Below are 15,251 nucleotides of genomic sequence, written 5' to 3'. Positions count from 1 at the left end.
GTCATTGGCAGCAGAGAACTGGAAGGAGAGGCGGCCAAAGAAAGAATTGGTCTTGGGGGTGACTAGAGAGATATACCTGCTGGAGCGTGTGCTACAGGTGGGAGATGCTATGGTGACCAGCGAGCTGAGATAAGGGGGGACTTTACCTAGCAGGGTCTTGTAGATGACATGGAGCCAGTGGGTTTGGCGACGAGTATGAAGCGAGGGCCAGCCAACGAGAGCGTACAGGTCGCAATGGTGGGTAGTATATGGGGCTTTGGTGATAAAACGGATTGCACTGTGATAGACCAAACATATGATATCCTTTGGGAATTTTCCTCTGGGAAATCTGATGTGCTGTCTCTAAAGCCTTGTGCACATTTGGTATTTTGATGTGACTCAAATCCTTTTTCCTGCAGTCAACAGCCAAAAAGCACATGGAATCAGATATTTCATGCCACATTTAAAACCACCTTTGTAAGGTTTTTAGACAGTTTGGTATATCTTGTTGCTTGCTAGCTACTCTGTTGACAATTTTGACAAGAACATGTGTTAACTAGCTTGTTAATTGTTTACAATCAAATTAGGGAATGTGCTGAAGGCTAGCGGGAGATATAAACATTTTGCTTTCACCTTTCTGATCCTTCCATATCTATGAAGGCCAGGGGCCATTCTGATGTTTCGAGAGGTGTCAATTTTAGACTGCGCCTTACTCCCTCTCCCTTTTCTACTGTGCTGCTCCCTTGTGTCTTGTTCTTTAGATAACAGGTGCTGCTCTGGCCTCCATGACACAGTCTGAATACATCAGTCACAGATTGGGCTCTCACTCTCAGCCTGAGGTATTAGGGAGTTAGTGGATAAAGGCATTACTGTCTGAAAGGTGCTGAGCCAGGTGTGTGTGAGAGATACGGGTAAAGCGCTCGGGTCAGGAGGAGGATCTTGTGTCCTCTGTCCTGCTGCTGGCACGGCTCTCCTTTTCCTTTCTCTCCCGCTGTTCATCTTTCCTCTCATCATTCCTCTCTAATCCTCCCCTTTTACTGTTTCACTCCCTCTTTCTCCTCTATCACCTTTTACTCACACTTCAACATATTCTTCGTAATCTCTTTATCTCACACTAACCCTCCTTGCCCCCCACTCTCCTTCACCATGCTCTCCCTCTGAGTGTCCTCGCTGTCGGCGACAGCCTCTCTCCCTCCGTTGCCATGGATTTGGGCAGCCTGACCACGGTGGTTGCCAACTCTGCCTACATAAGCGCCCGCGGCAGCTTCGATGGCTCCAACCCGGCAGCCTCGCGTGACAAGAAGTACCACGCCCGCCTCAAGCTGCCCCATATCACCGTGTGTGAGGGCCTCCAGGAAACCCTGGACCTAACCTTTCAGTCAGTCTGCGTGGAGCAGCCCATCGGCAAACGTCTGTTCCGCGAGTTCCTGGAGACGGCGCCTGAATACCACGGTCCTTGCCACTTGTGGCGGGACATTGAAGAGTACGACTTAGCCGAAGACACAGACCGGGCCCAGAAGGCATCTAGGATTGTCCAGCGTTACCTGGAATCCTCTGCTAAGCTCTACTGCCCCTTCCTGACCCCGGAGACCGTGACCCAGGTGAAGGAGGCACAGCAGGGGGCTGGGGACACCCTCTTTTCCCAGACACTGGTCTCGGTGCTGGGCTACCTCCAGGAAGTTCCCTACACCTTCTTCCTGGAGAGCATGTACCTGAAGAGGTTCCTGCAGTGGAAGTGGCTGGAGATGCAGCCCATGGACCAAGACTGGTTCCAGGACTTCCGTGTGCTTGGGAAGGGGGGTTTCGGAGAGGTGTCTGCCTGCCAGATGAAGGCCACGGGGAAACTGTACGCCTGCAAGAAGCTCAACAAGAAGAGGCTGAAGAAGAGGAAAGGCTATGAGGTGAAAAGACGGGGTGGGAAGGAGGTAGTTTCTGAGGGTCTTTGGTATGGTCCATCATCTCTAGTCATGTGATACTTCCTGTATGATATCCCAAGAGGAAATCAGTTAATTAGAATACAGGTCGCTTCTGTAGCCCATTAACGCTTGATCAAGCTGAGTCACAATGACTATTGACATGGAAGGGTAGTGCTACAGTGTGTGGCCAGGTGTCATACCCTCTGTGACTGTGTTAGAACCCCTGTAATCTTGAGTGAAACATTTGCCTCCGTCTTAGCTCTCTGTGTTAAACACAACAAAGGGATAGAGGGATTACGGAAAAGCTGTTCTCAATGGAACTGCTGGGGAAGGTTAGTCCATGTCCTTTACAGCTAGTACAATGCCCTGTTAAAATTCCCCCTTGCTGATATGATTAGATAGGTCAAAGCAATGATTCCACTTCATATCTTTCACCTATTCAGGTGTTTGGTCAGTGATTGCTTCAAGGATAATTGAGCAGGGCCTACTGCTGAGATACTGTATATAACAACCAGATTGTCTCCCTAACAATGGGAGTCTTGGGAGCTTATCACTGTATTCCCTCAGTGGACAGATTTTGACTGGAGTGGATCCTCTCGCTTTACCTCTTCCTCGCTGCCTACCGGTATGAATTTGTGAGTGATGGTTGCTATTGTCATGTTTGTCCCTCTACTCTAGGGGGCGATGGTGGAGAAGAGGATTCTTGCCAGGGTTCATAGTCGCTTCATCGTGTCACTGGCCTACGCTTTCCAGACCAAGGATGAGCTTTGCCTGGTTATGACCATCATGAATGGAGGAGACCTGAAGTACACACACACACACACACACACACACACACACACACCTTATGATAGATTTGTAACATGTTTGTTCTCATACATTTGAGTAATTTAGCAGACACACTTATCCAGAGTGACTTACAGGAGCAATCAGGGTTAAGTGCCTTGCTCAAGGGCACATCAACATATGTTTCACCTAGTCAGCTTGGGGATTCGAACCAGCGACCTTTCGGTTTCTGTCCCAACGCTCTTAACCACTAGGCTACCTGCCACCCCAGGTACCACATCTATCTGGTGGATGAGAACAACCCAGGGTTTGAGGAGCCCAGAGCCTGTTTCTACGCAGCTCAGATCATCCAGGGCATGGAGCACCTCCACCAGAAGAGAATCATCTACAGAGACCTCAAACCTGAGAACGTGCTGCTGGACAATGAAGGTACACAATGAGAGGTGTGCATGTATAGACGAACACACCCACACGCATGTGATGCTTGTGTGATGTGACGCTGTCTGTATGTCCTTAGGTAACGTGCGTATCTCTGACCTGGGTCTGGCAGTGGAGCTGAAGGAAAACCAGACAAAGATCAAAGGCTATGCCGGAACTCCAGGTCAGTCTCGGGCTGCAGCGGTCCGACCTCATCTCACAATGGGGTTTCACGTTTAGTCTCTCCAAGAGGTTCCGTATTGGCTCTTGTGACTGTCCTTTTGATATCTGCCCCCAGGGTTTATGGCCCCAGAGCTCCTGAAGGGGGAGAAGTATGACACCTCAGTGGACTATTTCACCCTAGGGGTCACACTGTTTGAGTTTATGGCCGCCAAGAACCCCTTCAGGGAACGCGGAGAGAAGGTAACCTGCTCTATCCCTCCTCCCTTTCATCCCTTCACACTGAATGTGCACACCGGATAACAGTGTAGTTCGTCAATTCTGGTCGTATAGAGCCACTGGGGTCTGAAGGCTTTCGTTCCATCCCAGCATTTACACACTTGTCTTTGATTCTTCCTTCAAAAACCATCATTATTTGAATCAAGGGTGTGTCTGTGCAGGTTTGGAACAAAAGCCTGCACACCCAGTTGGTTTATGGCTTTGATGTACTGTTGCTAACCTGCGGTCATCTTCTGGTCAGGTTGAGAAGGAGGCACTAAAGGAGCGCATCATGACCGGGACAGTGGTCTACCCAGAGACATTCAGTGAGAACGCCAAGTCCATCTGCTCTGCTCTGCTGGAGAAACAGGTGGACAAGAGACTAGGTTTCAAGGACGGGACCTGTGACGAGATTAGGACACACCCCTTCTTCAGCGCCATCCACTGGACGAGACTGGATGCAGGTACCAACTGCTATTTCTAAGTGCTAACTGAACCAAATGTTAAGTTGTGTTTGTGGGCTGGATTTGGGCCATGATAATTTTGCTGTGTCACACTCTACAGCTGCCACAAAGACAGACTCCCAATCTGAAGCACACCATCCCTCCTTCTGAAGTTCACTCAGTAAGAGTCTCTCTAACCCCCTCCCTCTCTCCTACAGGCATCCTGCCCCCCCCGTTTGTCCCTGACTCCAAGGTGGTCTACGCCAAGGACCTGGATGACGTGGGGGAGTTCTCCTCGGTGAAGGGAGTGGGGCTGGACGACCCCGACCGCGTGTTCTTTGACGAGTTCTCCTCTGGGAACATTGCCATCCCCTGGCAGGAGGAGATGATTGAGACGGGGATCTATGGTGAGCTCAATGTGTGGGGACCCGCAGGCACCATACCCAACGACCTGCGCAGAGAGTCCATCTTGGAACAGCCCAAGTCATCCACCTGCTGCTTGGCGTGATTGTCTCTTTGGAAACGGAGGACGAAGAAGGGAGCTCAGACGTTCCGGATCAGACCAACCGTAGCTCGTTGAAGTTGTGTTTAGTACACGCGGAAGTGCTGCCAACTGAATATTGTTTTGAACGCTTTATGTTTAGAGTAGAACAATGAGAGAAACTGTAAAAAAGGAAGAAAAAAACATACACCTCAAAGGGCATTGATGGGAAAATGCGTCGCCATCGTGACAACACCTGGACCCAGACAAACACTCAAGTCCAGAACAGCAAATCAGGTTCTACACAATAACGTTGCCATGGAGATGGAACACCTGAGTGGCATGGCATTCTGACTGTTCATTGGTTGAGATTGAGAGAGTGTTCCGCTGCTCTTAGAGTGAAACTGTTAGATGGACTTTGGACCTTTGTACTTCAGTTGCGCCCAGCAATAGATATTCTGTATTCTCAAAGCATACTGACAGATCATTTAGCAGCATCAAGATATAAGTGGGTGTGAGTGAGAGAAAACGAGATGCTTACTGATTCTGCTCACTACAACACTAGTGAAATGTGCTAAGAAACATGAAATATTGCAGTTCTCTAAATATGTCGATATACACTGAATCTACCAAACATCAGGAACACCTTCCCAATATTAAGTTGCCCCCCCCTTGCCCTCAGAACAGCCCCAATTGATCGGGCATGAACTCTACAAGGTGTCACAGGGATCCACAGGGATGCTGGCCCATGTTGACTCCAATGCTTCACACATTTGTGTCAAGTTGGCTGGATGTCCTTTGGGTAGGAGGACCATTCTTATTACATACGGGAAAATGTTGAGCGTGAAAAACCCAGCAGCGTTGCAGTTCTTGACACCAACTGGTGCGCCTGGCACCTAATACCATACCCTGTTCAAAGGCACTTGATTTTTTTCTCTTGCCCATTCACCCTCTGAATGGCACACATACACAATCCTTGTCTCAGTTGTCTCTAGGCTTAAAAATCCTTCTTTAACCTGTCTCCTCCCCTTCATCTACACTGATTTGAAGTGGATTTAACAAGTGACATCGATAAGGGATTATAACTTTGGAAAGAGCACTTGTTAATGTTTTGTGTACTCAGTGTAAGAGCTTACCTTCTTGAACTAGTCTGTTTTCATGTATAGTGGAAAAGGGTTTGTTTACCATTGTCATAAATGCAGGTGATACTGTCTCTAGTAGATGTCTATGTATATATAGTAACTTTCAGAATATCTGTGTTGATGCCAATGCAGACTATGCGTAAGTAGCGAGAAATTAACACATTTTTCACACTGTAGTGCAAAGCAAATTTATTTACAAAACATTTGTCAATGTATCAAATGTATGAAAAAAACATTGGTAGATAAAATTGCATTTTGAAAAGTCACATGGTTTAGATTCATTTTGGTTTCTGGGTTTTTTGCAGGACACGGGTTGTAAATATAATGTAGCTCACACCAATGTCCTTGAAACCCAGAATCTGCTTTTGTTATCTGTCTAATAAGAATGTACCCACACAATGGGCTCCAGGCAGTCTGTAGTGAGCTCCTGTTTCATCCATCCACAGTGGAGAACAATCTCTCTTATTTCTCCTTCTCAACACTTTTCCTCTGAGTCTCCTCTACTCCCTGGTATCTCCATTCTATCCTCTCTTCACTCTTGTGCCGTGGCCTTGAAGATCATCACGTCCCCCTCCTTTTGCTCTGTCATCAGTGTTGTATCAAAACAACTCTTAAATCTCTCTGTGAACTTCAGGTCTGACTGGAACCTCACCTTATTGGCCCACATCAGCGTGGTGCCACTTCCTGGTTTGCAGAAGTGGTGCATGGTCGCCAGCAGCTCCTCCAGGTAGTTGTGGTGATACACTACATCGGCTGCCAGCACATAGTCATAGTGACAGGAAGTGCTGGGGAAGTCTTTCTCAAGGTCGTGACCCCAGGTGAGGGCAGTCACCTGGGGCGTGTAGCGACAGCGGCCCTTGGAGTTCCAAGAGAGGTTAAAGGTCAGGTTTGGAAGGATTTCGGGTAGGTCGGTGGCCGTTACCCAGGCACCTGTAAAACAGGACACAAGGGGAACAGTCAGGGAAATGGAATCAGTCTGTCAAACCATATCACCAACTGACAGACTCATCTAGTAGTCTGGCCAATGGCCATTATACAGTTAGCCAGACTGAAAAAGTGACAGATGGACAGACTCACCCAGTAGACTAGCCACAATAGACAGTAAGCCTGTCCCTGCTCCAATCTCCAGTACCGCTTTATCCAGGAGATTCACCTGCTGCCGGTTATTCTCCAGGAACTGACTTAGAGCCACCGCCTACCCATACACACGCACAAACACATCATCACCAGCAGTGACCGCATTATTATCATCATCACTGCGATCAACATCTACACACAATGATAGATAGAGCAACACAGATCAGTCAATATGAATTAAAGTCCCAGTGCAGTCAAAATTCTGTTTTCGCTGTGTTTTATATCATATCACACAACAGCTGATGAAACTAACACTGTAAATGTGTGCTGATTGAAAATACAATCTACGCGGGAATTTCTGCTTTCCATGGTGACATCACCATGCAGTAAATTGGTTAATAGACCAACAGTGTGCCAAACCTCTCTGCCAATAACAGCTTCCACTCCACACGAAGACCACTCCCAGACAGTCCTAGCTAAATTGTTGCTTGAGAAATATACTGAACAAATATATAAATGCAAGTGTCAAAGATTTTACTCAGTTACAGTTCATATAAGGCAGGTATTCCCAAACTGGGGTACGTACGCGCAATGCCATCATGGTTACGCCAAATAAAAAGGTGAAAAACAAAAAGTTCACATTTTCAAACAGCACATTTTATATTTTCCAATGGGGCTATACGTTTGGGTGAGCATTTTTTCTCACCTGAGTAGCCTTGTTTCACTGCCAAAAATAAATGTTTATTTTATTTTTTATTTCACCTTTATTTAACCAGGTAGGCCAGTTGAGAACAAGTTTACAACTGCGACCTGGCCAAGATAAAGCAAAGCAGTGCGACAAAAACACAGTTACACATGGAATAAACAAACATACAGTCAATAACACAATAGAAAACTCTATATACAGTGTGTGCAAATGTGGTAAGAAATAACAACACAATGTCAAATACAGGAAGCCTAGTCAAATAATTAACATCCAACCACATTAACTGTTACTCTATTGCAGGAAACCTTCACTCTTGCGCAGACATTTAGAAACATGACAATTTGAAAGATAAGCCACAGCAGTTTTTTTGAGTGAGAATAAAGGTGACTTTTGAGTAGTAAGACATGTATAAAAGCAACAGATACCATTAATAAGAAGGGGCTAGAAGCATCTTATATGGTGAGCTACCGAGTGGCTAGGACAGGCAAGCCTCATACTATTGTGGAGGACTTAATTCTTCCTGCTGCCACGGATATTGCTGGGACAGTGCTGGAGGAAAAGGCCAAAAAAACTATACAGACAATGTCTTCATCAAACAACACTGTTTCATGATGCATCAGTGACATGGCAGGAGATATTTTAAAACAATTACTGCTTCGCATACAAGCTAGTGAATTATATGTGTTACAGCTGGATGAGTCAACAGACGTGGCGGGCCTGGCACAGCTCCTGGTATGTCTGTTACGTTTATGGGGGTCAATTAAGGAAGACATCCCCTTCTACAAACCATTGGAAACCAGGACAACATGAGAGAATATTTGAAACTACTGGACATCTTTGTGACATCAAATGGACTTTGGAGATCAAGATGTGTTGGTACCTGTACTGATGGTGCAAAAGCCATGACAGGGTGACATAGTGGAGTGGTAACACGTGTGCAAACAGTTGCCCTCGACGCCACTTGGGTACCCTGCAGCATCCACCGAGATGCTCTTGCTGCCAAGGTAATGCCTGACAGCTTGAAATGTGTTTTGGACACTACAGTGAAAATGGTTAATGTTGTTAAAGCAAGGTCCCTGAACTCATGTGTATTTTCTGCATTATGCAATGATATGGGCAGCGACCATGTAACGCTTTTATCAAGGGGCAAAGTATTGACACTTTTTTTTTAAATTGAGAGACGGGCTTCAAGTTTTGTTTACTGACCATAATTTTCACTTGTCTGACCGCTTGAATGATGATGAGTTTCTCACCTGACTGGCCTATCTGGGTGATGTTTTTTCTCACCTGAATGATCTGAATGTAGATTTACAGAGAATCTCCGCAACTATATTCAATGTGCGGGACTAAATTGAGGCTATGATTAAGAAGTTGGAGCTCTTCTCTGTTTGCATTAACAAGGACAACACACAGGTGTTTCCATCATTGTATGATTGTTTGTGTGCAAGTGAACTCAAGCTTACAGACAATGTCAAATGTGATATAGTGAAGCACCTCAGTGAGTTTGGTGAGCAATTACGCAGGTACTTTCCAGAAACGGACGACACAAACAACTGGATTCGTTATCCCTTTCATGCCCTGCCTCCAGTCCACTTACCGATATCTGAACAAGAGAGCCTCATCGAAGTTGCAATAAGCGGTTCTGTGAAAATGTAATTGAATCAGAAGCCACTGTCAGATTTCTGGATAGAGCTGTGCTCAGTTTCAACATTTGAGAGTGCGCTGACCCTGGTGCTAGAGGTGGTACGCAGCTGGAGGTGGAATGTTTGAAGGGGTATGGGACTATAAAAAATGTAGGCCCTAAGCTATGGATTTGACATGACTGGGCAGGGGCACAGCCATGGGTGGGTCTGGGAGGGCATAGGCCCACCCCACCCACTTGGGACCTAGGTTGACCCACGGGGAGGCAGGCTCAGCCAGTCAGAATGAGTTTTCCCCCACAAAAGGGTTTTATTACAGACAGAAATACTTCTTAGCACCCCCTGCTGCATTGCCTAAGTTCAATCATCATGTTACTGAGTGTCTTTTGAACTCACCCCTGGCCAGACAAGGGCGCCATAGGAGTCCAGAGACTCTCTAATGCAGATTTCATGACCAGCGATAAGGAAAAACTCCTTCCCCAGGGTGTAGGAAACACTGGACTCCCTGGCCATCTGCTTACAGTCAGACACCACTGTAGAGGACAGGACCACAACATAACCAGGTACACTACACACCACACTGGACGGCCAACTGTTAATAACCAGTACTACACATGGTCACAACATAACTAAGACTGACTGTTACACACAACAGCATCAGAACCACAACACAACCACACTGGACTGCTGATATAATTGACCGTGACCACTAGAACACATTCACCATTCCTTACTGTTAGGGTTAGGAAACCACTGCTTGCGTTCATCTTGTGTTCCATTTTCCATCACCTGTGGTCTCTCTTCTTCCTTGTTCTCACCCGGCTCTCCGTCTGTCCTCTCCTTCTTGGGATCCTCTTGGTCTGGCTGTTTGACTGTAGAGGGGATCTCCATCGCCACAGAACACTGTCGACATTAGACAAAACTTTAGTTGACCTTGTGTGTGCGTCCATCCTTACTTGTGTGTGTAAATACTGTATTGGTTAGGCTACATGTTACATGTGTGTAAATCCAGCTTAGGAAGCTTGGACTGGGCTATGATGAACTGGGCTCTTTTCCCTTATCTCCCCTGGGTCTGGTTGTCTGGGTTCGGGCCCAGAGAAATACTTATTTATAACCAACCATCAGCAGACCACTCGGACTCTGGAGGGAAATACCTGCCATAGCTTAGGACCCACACCACTGAATTTCCTAGGTTCCATGCACTTAGTTTCTCTTCTCCACACACAATCACCAGACATCACATCAAACATTGTTAGCTAAGATGGTGTTAGAAACGGAGCAGCATTAGTACCAAGGTTTTTACAGACTCAAATTCTGCATTTCCATACAGGATTTACCCAGTGTTTTACCCCAAAGGCTAGGACTTTTCTGTTTCCATCTACGCGGGCCGGCACCCGTGTCTCACTGGGCCATGGCTCCGGCAGACCAGCTCTCACTTGGGGAGAAAGCCAGGCCACTGGTACTTTTCAGCTTGCATTTACATAACACTTGTTAACCATAAACTTCAAGACCTTCTCACAAAGCAACTGTTCTGATTATGCAGAAGTTGTTGATTCTGCTCTTCACAAGTCCTCACTGTCAGCCCTAGCTATGGAAACACAACACAAGGGTGTATATACACTAGTGTAACACTGGTGCTACAGTAAAAAAACAGCAGAAGACACTGATGCAAACACATGAATAGACACATATTGATGTTCACGGGGGCTTGCAGACTCATGCTCCAGAGAGATTAATAAAGTTCCATGGAATTGAACAGAATAAACAGGAGGGTGTTGTATGTGATACAGACCTGTATGAGGTGGTTGTCTCTGTCTCTCTCTGTATTTGTGACTGTCCTACTGCATCCTGTTTATACCTGGGCAGCATCCCTTCAAACACGCCCCCAAAATCACTGAGCTATAATAGAGAGAGAGAGAGAGAGAGAGGCAGAAAGTCAGACGGACTAAGCTAATATGATAGTGACAGACCGACAGACAGAGTGAGAGCAAATGAAATACTGCCTAAAGTGAAACTCCCTCTTTGATCCCACTCTCATGGAGCCAAGTAAAGTCCACATTTTCAGAGACGTGTGTGTTAGACTGAGGCTTCTGCGTGATGTGACACATCTGCCATAGTGCTCAGCAATAGCGGCTCTGAGTCAGAGCCCTTCACTGGGGAGACATGGGTCAAACAGAGCAGTATCATCGCGCCCACCCTGTTTGCTGTCTTCATTGCTGTCTTCATCTTCCACCACATTGGCCAAGACCTGTCACAGGGAATTAAAATCATGTACCGAACAAATGGCAGGCTGTACAACCTCAACAGGTTCAAGGTCAAAAAACAACGTCTTCACCATCACCATCATGGTGCTTCGGTGTCCTGACAACAATGCCTTTGCAGCACACTCCGAAGCAGACCTCCAGTGTGTCCTGGATGCCTTTGCAGCACACTCCGAAGCAGACCTCCAGTGTGTCCTGGATGCCTTTGCAGCACACTCCGAAGCAGACCTCCAGTGTGCCCTGGATGCATTTGCAGCACACTCCGAAGCAGACCTCCAGTGTGTCCTGGATGCCTTTGCCAAGGCCTACAGGCTCCTGGGTCTAGCCCTGAATTTAAAGGAGACTCAAATCCTTCAACAAGCCCCCTACTCCGCCCACAATACAGGTTGACAATAACACCCTTGAAAATGTGGAACCCTTCCCATACCTCGGCAGCCTTCTCTCCTCCAAAACCTACAATGACCCTACAGTGAAATACACCTGTTGTGTTCGGTGCATGTGACAAATACAATTTGATTTCATTTGATTTTTGATTTGACTGAGTGACAGCCAACTTGGCTGCCCCCTGCAGTTGAGGACAGACACACAAACATCCATCTTCGCGCCGCTCCTAATCTGCTTGTTTTTTTTGCAGTGACAATGTGCAGGGAGTTATTTGACAACATCTATTTAGGTACAGGTATATTAAAACACTTCTGGTTTTTTTCCCTATCAAGAGTATCATCGAATCCGACTATCAACTGTAAATTTACACATACGAACACGTGTATGGCCATGTCGGCACACATCATAATTTACATGTTTGTACACTTACTTAAGGCACTATTTAAAATGTATAGCACACGACTACCATGTAGTCTTATAGTCTCCACTGGCACAGCCAGAAGAGGACTGGCCAAGCCTCAGAGCCTGGTTCCTCTCTAGGGCCAGGAAACGAAAGGTCGCTGGTTCGATTCCCTGATAAAAGGTACAAAATAATCTGTTGATGTGCCCTCTACACCCGGCTTCTTCACCCGTGGGATCATCTGGGACCAGCCACCTGGACAGTTGATGAAACTGTGGGTTTGCACAACCGAAGAATTCCGACACAAACTATCAAAAATAGTCTCAGGGAAGCATATCTGCGTGCTTGTCGTTCTCACCAGGGTCTTGACCTGACTGCAGTTCGGTGGGAAAATGCTCACCTTTGATGGCCACTGGCATGCTGGAGAAGTGTGATCATCACAAACAAAATGTGAAAGGCTTGCTTACAAGCCCTTAACCAACAATGCAGTCTTAAGAAAATATAGCTAAGAAAATATTTACTAAATAAATTAAAGTAATAAAATAACAATAACGAGGCTATATACAGTTGAAGTCGGAAGTTTACATATAACTTAGCCAAGTACATTTAAACTCAGTTTTTCACAATTCCTGACATTCAATCCGTAAAAATTCCCTGTCTTAGGTCAGTTAGGATCACCACTTTATTTTAAGAATGTGAAATGTCAGAATAATAGTAGAGAGAATGATTTCTTTCAGCTTTTATTTTTTTCATCACATTCCCGGTGGGTCAGAAGTTTACATACACTCAATTAGTGTTTGGTAGCATTGTCTTTGAATTGTTTAACTTGGGTCAAATTTTTCAGGTAGCCTTCCACAAGCTTCCCACAATAGGTTGGGTGAATTTTGGCCCGTTCCTCCTTACAGAGCTGGTGTAACTGAGTCAGGTTTGTAGGCCTCCTTAATCGCACATGCTTTTTCAGTTCTGCCCACGAATTTTCTATAGGATTGAGGTCAGGGCTTTGTGATGGCCACTCCAAATCCTTGACTTTTTTGTCCTTAAGCCATTTTGCCACAAATTTGGAAGTATGCTTGGGGTTATTGTTCATTTGGAAGACCCATTTGTGACCAAGCTTTAACTGATGTCTTGAGATGTTGCTTCAATATATCCACATAATTGGCTTTCCTCATGATCCTCACCAGTCCCTCCTGCAGCAAAGCATCCCCACAACATGATGCTGCCACCCCCGTGCTTCACGGTTGGATTGGTGTTCTTCAGCTTACAAGCCTCCTCCTTTTTCCTCCAAACATAACGATGGTCATTATGACCAAATAGTTATATTTTTGTTTCATCAGACCAGAGGACATTTCTCCAAAAGTATGATCTTTGTCCCCATGTGCAGTTGCAAACTGTAGTCTGGCTTTTTTATGGCGTTTTTGGAGCAGTTGCTTCTTCCTTGCTGAGCGGCCTTTCAGGTTATGTCGATATAGGACTCGTTTTACTGTGAATATAGATACTTTTGTACATGTTTCCTCAGGCATCTTCACAAGGTCCTTTGCTGTTGTTCTGGGATTGATTTGCACTTTTCGCGCCAAAGTATGTTCATCTCTAGGAGACAGAACACGTCTCCTTCCTGAGCGGTATGATGGTTGCGTGGTCCCATGGTGTTTATACTTGCGTACTATTGTTTGTTCAGATGAACGTGGTACCTTCAGGCATTTGGAAATTGCTCCCAAGGATGAACCAGACTTGTGGAGGTCTCCAATTTGTTTTCTGAGGTCTTGTCTGATTTCTGTTGATTTTCCCATGATGTCAAGCAAGGAGACACTGAGTTTGAAGGTAGGCCTTGAAATACATCCACAGGTACACCTCCAATTGACTCAGGATGCTCTCAATGGTGCAGCTGCAAAACATTTTGAAGATCTGGGGCCCCATGCCAAATCTTTTCAGTCTCATGAGGGGGAAAAAGTGTTGTCGTGCCCTCTTCATGACTGTCTTGGTGTGTTTGGACCATGATAGTTTGTTGGTGATGTGGACACCAAGGAACTTGAAGATCTTGACCCGCTCCACTACAGCCCCGTCAATGGGGGCCTGTTCGGCCTGCCTTTTCCTGTAGTCCACGATCAGCTCCTTTGTCTTGTTGTGTCGTCAGCAAACTAAATGATGGGGTTGGAGTCGTGTTTGACCAAGCAGTTGTGGGTGAACAGGGAGTACAGGAGGGGACTAAGCACGCACCCCTGAGGGGCCCCAGTGGTGAGGATCAGGGTGGCAGACGTGTTGTTGCCTAGCCTTACACCTGGCGGCGGCCCGTCAGGAAGTCCAGGATCCAGTTGCAGAGGGAGGTGTTTAGTCCCAGGGTCCTTAGCTTAGTGATGAGCTTCGTGGACACTATGGTGTTGAACTCTGAGCTGTAGTCAATGAACAGCATTCTCACATAGGTGTTCCTTTAATCCATGTCTGCAAACTACAAAATAACTGTCATCAAGTGGTGAAAGGCTTCAACAGTATAATACAATCAAATCAAATTTTATTTGTCACATACACATGGTGAGCAGATGCTAATGCAAGTGTAGCGAAATGCTTGTGCTTCTAGTTCCGACAATGCAGTAATAACCAACGAGTAATCTAACCTAACAATTCCACAACTACTACCTTATACACACAAGTGTAAAGGGATAAAGAATATGTACATAAAGATATATGAATGAGTGATGGTACAGAACGGCATGGGCAAGATGCAGTAGATGCTACCGAGTACAGTATATACATATGAGATGAGAAATGTAGGGTATGTAAACATTAAGTGGCATAGTTTAAAGTGGCTAGTGATACATGTATTACATAAAGATGGCAAGATGCAGTAGATGATATAGAATACAGTATATACATACACATATGAGATGAGTAATGTAGGGTATGTAAACATTATATTAAGTGTTTAATGTGGCTAGTGATACATTTTTACAATCAATTCCCATCCATTTCCATTATTAAAGTGGCTGGAGTTGAGTCAATATGTTGGCAGCAGCCACTCAATGTTAGTGGTGGCTGTTTAACAGTCTGATGGCCTTGAGATAGAAGCTGTTTTTCAGTCTCTCGGTCCCTGCTTTGATGCACCTGTACTGACCTCGCCTTCTGGATGACAGCGGGGTGAACAGGCAGTGGCTCGGGTGGTTGTTGTCCTTGATGATCTTTATGGCCT

The 15,251-nt window shown here is 45.8% G+C and overlaps 2 protein-coding genes across 2 annotated transcripts; one reads left to right on the top strand and one right to left on the bottom strand.

The window, feature by feature from the left end:
• Positions 1-534: 534 nt before the first annotated feature.
• LOC109870420 (rhodopsin kinase GRK1) lies at positions 535-5,868 on the top strand. Its single transcript, XM_020460931.2, has 7 exons — positions 535-1,880; positions 2,574-2,701; positions 2,953-3,110; positions 3,199-3,282; positions 3,397-3,521; positions 3,799-4,000; positions 4,198-5,868. Exons 1-7 carry the CDS (start codon positions 1,182-1,184, stop codon positions 4,485-4,487), a joined length of 1,686 nt encoding a protein of 561 aa, XP_020316520.1. The 5' UTR covers positions 535-1,181; the 3' UTR covers positions 4,488-5,868.
• On the bottom strand, positions 5,850-9,657 carry LOC109905140 (protein-lysine methyltransferase METTL21C). Its single transcript, XM_031800355.1, has 3 exons — positions 9,422-9,657; positions 6,680-6,797; positions 5,850-6,532 (listed from the first exon to the last, which is right to left on the bottom strand). Exons 1-3 carry the CDS (start codon positions 9,536-9,538, stop codon positions 6,135-6,137), a joined length of 633 nt encoding a protein of 210 aa, XP_031656215.1. The 5' UTR covers positions 9,539-9,657; the 3' UTR covers positions 5,850-6,134.
• Between the last annotated feature and the right edge of the window lie 5,594 nt (positions 9,658-15,251).

The sequence above is a fragment of the Oncorhynchus kisutch genome, linkage group LG2 (genome assembly GCF_002021735.2).
Source record: "Oncorhynchus kisutch isolate 150728-3 linkage group LG2, Okis_V2, whole genome shotgun sequence".
Lineage (NCBI taxonomy): Eukaryota > Metazoa > Chordata > Actinopteri > Salmoniformes > Salmonidae > Oncorhynchus > Oncorhynchus kisutch.
Note: the sequence above shows the minus strand (reverse complement) of the source record. Positions and strands in the feature narration are given on the sequence as shown.